Source organism: Impatiens glandulifera, chromosome 6 (genome assembly GCF_907164915.1).
Source record: "Impatiens glandulifera chromosome 6, dImpGla2.1, whole genome shotgun sequence".
Lineage (NCBI taxonomy): Eukaryota > Viridiplantae > Streptophyta > Magnoliopsida > Ericales > Balsaminaceae > Impatiens > Impatiens glandulifera.
The window spans coordinates 53,809,287-53,815,496 of NC_061867.1; the positions used below are offsets into that span (position 1 = coordinate 53,809,287).

The 6,210-nt window shown below is 31.0% G+C and overlaps 1 protein-coding gene across 1 annotated transcript; it reads right to left on the reverse strand.

Annotated features, from left to right (window-relative positions):
- Positions 1–3,617: 3,617 nt before the first annotated feature.
- LOC124943907 (probable indole-3-pyruvate monooxygenase YUCCA10) lies at positions 3,618–5,441 on the reverse strand. The gene is made up of 5 exons (XM_047484364.1): positions 5,143–5,441; positions 4,702–5,035; positions 4,379–4,615; positions 3,905–4,027; positions 3,618–3,809 (listed from the first exon to the last, which is right to left on the reverse strand). The coding sequence occupies exons 1-5, from the start codon at positions 5,439–5,441 to the stop codon at positions 3,618–3,620; spliced, it is 1,185 nt and encodes a 394-aa protein (XP_047340320.1).
- Positions 5,442–6,210: the final 769 nt, after the last annotated feature.

Genomic DNA, 6,210 nt, shown 5'->3' on the forward strand with positions numbered 1-6,210 from the left:
CTATTCACTTCTCTCCCATACCCATTCTACCCATTACATCGAATAAAAATTCCCAATTAACACAGTCATAGACTTTTTCAATATCAAGTTTCACGAAGGCACACTTATTTCCTTTGAAATTTGTTGAATCAATACATTAATTTGCAATAAGGGACACATCAAATATTTGGCGACTTTTAATAAAAGCCATCTAATTTGTCGAGATCACTGAATCAAGAACTCCACGTAGTCTATTTGCCAAATATTTAGACACAATCTTGTTGAAAGATGAAACAAGACTAATAGGTCTAAAAAATTTCACATCAATAGTTCCGGGCGCTTTGCGAATCAGACATATTAGCGTAGAGTTTCAACTCTTGTTAAATTATGAGAATTTATAAAAATGCTCGATCTCTTTCATGATATCAGTTTTAAGAAATGGCCACATTTTTTTAAAGAAGGCTAGAGTAAATCCATTACTTCATAGGGCCTTATCACTCCCACAATCCATTATCGCTGCCCTCCACTTCTTTTTCTGTGAAACGAACTACCAATATGTCATTTTTCTCCATACTAATAGTAGTAAATTCACACCATCCAACTTCGGTCTAACCCTATATGGTTTCTTGAATAAATCTTTATAAAATTGCACAATATTATTTGAAATCGCAGGCTCACAATCATGGGAAACACCCTGCACCAAAATTGAGTTGATTGCATTGTTCCTAGCCTGCGCCTTCGAGACCCCTTGAATTTTTTTTTTTTGTATTTTTATCCCCAGCTCTCAGCCAAGTAGCTCTAGTGCGTTGTTTAGCCCCAATCTCTTCTTCTTTACATAACTCATGAAGATTATTAACTAGAAAAAATACAAAAGCTAACCTCTTTCGCCATAAGGTCACGAACCTCTTCTACCTCATCGAGAACATTAATCTTATTACATAAATCATCGATCTTTGTACAAAATATTGCACGTGCACCCACATACCAACTTTGTAGTAGTTTACGTAAGTTCTTCAAATTCATAAATAGTTTCGATGATGCTGAACCGAAAGGAACTTGAGACCCCACCATTCTTGCACACAAGTCACAAATTTATCCATGATCAACCACTTATTCTCGAACCTAAAAGGGCGACACGACTTATCCACAACTCTACGCTCTAGTATAATAGGTCTATGATCCGAACAAGTCCAAGGAAGTACCTTTTGAAAAATATTAGCTACCCCTGAAATATTGACTCACTAACTAAAATCTGTCAATGCGAGACAGATACAACCCACCATTGGCATTGCCTCTTCTAAATGTTTATTGTCCTCCTTAAAGTGGCGGATCCACAAGTTATAGATTCTTGATAGTATTAAAGAACTTTCTCATCTGACTGGTCAATCGTCTAACCCCTTTCTTTCAGACGGGTCCCTCACTTCGTTCATATCACCAGCAAAGATGATTGGAAGATCCCATAAACTAGCCACTCTTGTCAACTCATTAAAAAACTTCGCTTTTAATTCGGGGAGTACCGATCCGTAAACTATTGACATCACCCAACGAAAATTATCTTCCCAATTCCTAAGTTGAGCGCTAATTGAAAATATTCCAACATCAACATCCATCTTCTCAAATACATCATCACAAGCAATTAAAATTTCACTCGATGCCCCGATAGAGTAAGTGCTATCATTCACACAATCGCCATTGTTATTTGGATTTTTAATCGTTGAATTATTATAATGTTTAAATTTTATAAAATAAAGTGATAATATTTTAGTTGATGAATTAATAATTTAACGGTTGAAAAGAAATGAGATTTGATAAGATGATTTTTATTTAAAAAAAAATACAAAAATAACCCAACATAAAACGAGTTTTTAGAGATCTTAAAAAATACTAAATTTTTTTTCTTTTTTCCTATAATTTTTGAATTGAGATAAACCTTAGAACTGATTCAAATGGGCGATTCAGAGCTAAATCTTGGTTATGCAACCAATCGATATGAGTGAAGAATGGTTCGATAAAGAAACTAAATTATAGGATAAACATAAATATGAGAATGATCCCGGTTGGGACATGAATATACCAATAATATATTCCTTTGTATAGAACAAGATTTAAAGACAAGATAAGACCAGTTAATAAAGATGTTTATCTAACCTTCAATAAACCGATTTGCAAATAGAACAAACAAGATTTGACACATTATTTTAATCCTTATGACATTTTAATTTTATTGGCTTCATTCACCCAATTTGAATACACTCCCTTAATTTGATCTGAAACTAGATTAGAAGTATCTAACTAAGTTTTGTTTTTGTGATCTCATTTGGATACCAATTCAAATGGGATATTATTAGTTTCTCATCTAGTTTTGAATCGAGATCGATAAAGTAGTTCCAAATGTGAACCTCTCTTCCGCCCATGTGACGATCGAGATAAAACCAAGTCCACTTTCAACCATCGCGGCCAATATTTCCTTCTCAAGTTATCAAGAAAATAATTTGTGGGTTATTGGTCTAGGAGACCATCCAATTAAGACAATATCCTTATCATCTTCATGAAACAAAAGAAAATTGAAAAAGAGGGAAAATCCTATTTGTCAATGCAACCAACGGCAAAACTTAACAATGACCCAATGGATGTATATGTCTTGTTCCTTAAACCTAGCTAGCCACTTTAGGATATGTTGGTTATTGAGTTTCATTTCATACCTTTATAAACACTTCAATTTAAACTATTTTTGAGGGTAGATTTAAGTTTGATTAAGACAAATGAACATGGAATCTATATGTTATACACACCTTAAGCAAAGCGAATGAAGCACCTTATAGTTCAATATTCTCATGGACTTAAAGTTAAGAAATTTTAATTTAATTATAATTGCTCGAGACATCAATTCGTACAATTCAAGAAGTGGATGATCATGTCACCCTTTTATTCCCTTGAGTTCATTATTATCAATAAGTCGACTCAGATACCATTTGTAATGTTCTGGACCACAAGGCATGTGAATATTTATTTTTGGTTCAAAATAGGGATTAAAGCTTAAGAAAATATTTAAAATTAGTGTGAAACAAAACCATTCGGATAGACAATGAAGAAGGGATTCAAGAACAGTTTCCTAATAATGTAATATCTCTTGAGACAAGAATAAGGACTAGTTTAGAGAAAATGTGGATGGTTATGGGGACCAAAGACATGGGTTATGTCCTATTTGTTATGTTGGGAACAATTTGACCTTTCTATGGGGGGTTGGTTTTGGCATTTTGTTAATTGGCATTTTCTTACAATCAAAAATCATTTGCGACAATAGTTACAAACAAACCACATTTCTTGATTAAATATAGGACCGCATAAATGAATTAGTTAGGCCCACCATTGCTAATTAAAAATGAAGAAATGAAATAAAACATGTGAAATAACTTTATTCATTAATTATATTCTTAATAACTTACACCCATTAATTAAAGATAAAGGATTCACCCATTAATTCTTAAAACATAGTGCTAATTAAGGTTCGATTTTAACTGTAATTAATTAATAAAATGTTTTTATCCTTAAAAAAACAGTATTATTGAAAACACTTGACAAAGATGCTCCTTTAGGGTTCATCATAGGCCCATTAAAAGGAGATCGAAGGCCCATTATCATTTAGAGTTTTGATTTTGGGCAGTAAGAATAGCCTTGATATCATTAGCTACATTTATTGCATCCAATGAAGCTCCAATAAAACCTCCTCCTCTACAAAGCCCAACACAGTAAAGCCCATTTTGACCCTTCCAATTATTTGGAAAACTTGGTTTTGAAAGCCCATCTTCGTTCAAAAGGTAATCATCTCCCTTTTATTGCCAAAAACAACAATCAATTAATCATAATAAAATTTATTGGATTTAAAAAAATAAAATTAATAATAATGAGCTGAATGGAAATTGACCTTTAGCCATTTGTTAGTTGATCTCTTGAAGCCAGTTGCAAAAATGATTACATCAAATGAATATGATTTTCCATTATTAAATGACACTTCACTCTCTTTAATCTTCCTAATTAATGGTAACACCTATCAATACCAATATTTTTTATATCAATCATTAGTATAAAAAAAAAACAAGATAAAAGATAATATATAGCACGTAAACACACTTAACAAAATGGGACAACGAATTAAGTATGTAGCCCGCAAACACACTTAATCATTTAACCAAATACAGACTTGTTGTCTGACGGACTCGAACCCAGGATCTTAATGTGAATATCCACCTCTTGTTGCCGCTATACTAGAAGAGGTAATTCTCCCTTCAATTTAAAGTATTTGAAAAATCGAACACGAGACTATTCATCTCTTAAATAATATTATTTTCACTTAAACTATATATATCGAAAAAAATTGACAAATGATTTTGTTTCGAACCTGGATTTGGCCGGATTTGATCTTGTCCATTGTACCAATATCATTAATAGGATACTTTCCATACTTGTCTTTCATGAGAAAAGGTCCCTCTTTAGGCCTTTTGAAACCATATTTGGATAAATCATTTCCATATTTAAGTTTGCTCAACATAACCAAAAGAGAGTCCACCCAATACACCGAGATGTATTTCAATAGATATAATCCAACATTTGTAGCTTCACTCCATAATATATGCATCTATATATCACATACAACAACTTTAAATACCTAATCTTAAAACCAATATTATGTTCAATATTGTTTTTTTCTTATCATTGACTTACATCGCTTCTGACGATAATGGAAGTCTTGGCACCATGATTAGCAAGATCGAGTGCAATTTGCATGCCAGAATTTCCTGATCCCACTACCAACACATTCTTTCCAGTGTATCTTTCGCCAGACTTGTATTGAGTGGTGTGTAACACTTCTCCTACGAATGTTTCTAGTCCCTCCACATTCGGAATGAACGCGTCGCCATTCTCTCCCGATGCCACAACAAGAAAGTCGCAACTATATTCTTCCATCTCTTCCGAGTTGATGTTTCTCGCCTTGATGTTCCATTTCTTAGTACTCTCTAATTCAACATAGTCAGCCGACTCCACAAATCTATTATACCTAATTTAATTATCCAAGCATATATATAATATATCTATAGATAATTAATTAATCAAACATTGAAATCTCTATAGAATGGATTAATTGAACCTTATTTATTAATATACCTTGGAGTAATGTTGAAGTGATTAATGTAGTGATCCAAGTATTGAACGAATTCATTCCTAGAAACATAAGTAGGGTAAGACTTCGGGTATGACATATGAGGAAGTTCGCAAAATGATTTCGCTATATGAAGTTTGAGGCGATCGTATGTTTTTTTCTGCCACAAGGGAGCGAAACAATTGTCTCTTTCCAATATAACGTTTGGAATCGAAAGTATGTTCAAACTCGCCGCCATTGCCAGCCCCGATGGTCCGGCTCCGACAATGATCACCTTATAACAACGTTGTTTATCACCTTCCATATCTCTTTCTCACACACACAATGAGAAAATGAGTTGTAATAATATTATTGCAATCTCTAGATAATTTATAGTGAATAAATGGTATATATAATAATAATAATAATAAAAATAAATGACATTGAGTACGTATACCAAACGTGATCTTAGTTTGTTTGGTTATTATTTAGATGGGCTGGATTGTCAATTTTAAGGGTGTGTGGTTATTGTTTAGGTGGACTGTATTTGCAATTTAAGGGTTTGTTCAAAATTAATTAAATATTTATTTATTTATTTTTTTTTTTTTTTTTTGGTTATAATGATAATGATGTTTTAGAGAGATAATTTTATAAAAAATAAGAAAAATATATAAAAATAAAAAATTGATTTAAGTTACTGTATTAATAAATAAGGTTAAAATTGATTAATTTTAAGGGCTTATATTTTATTTTAACGTTTATTTAATGTATTTATATTTTAGTTAAAATTATTTATTTTAGTATGTTTAATTTTAATTATATATATTATATTTATAAAATTAAGTAAAGATAATATATGTGTGTTATTTTAATATTTATGTAATAAAATTTATTTTAATATTTGTATAAATACTTTATTTTAATATATAATATATAAAATTTATTTTAATTAATTTAATTATATATATAGTATATTTATAAAATTTATAACAAGAAATATGTAATTAATGAGTAATTAATGAATTTAAATAAAATAGTTTGATATTTTGGAAGAGTATTTTGAAAAAAAAAATGAATATTGAATATACATAGTA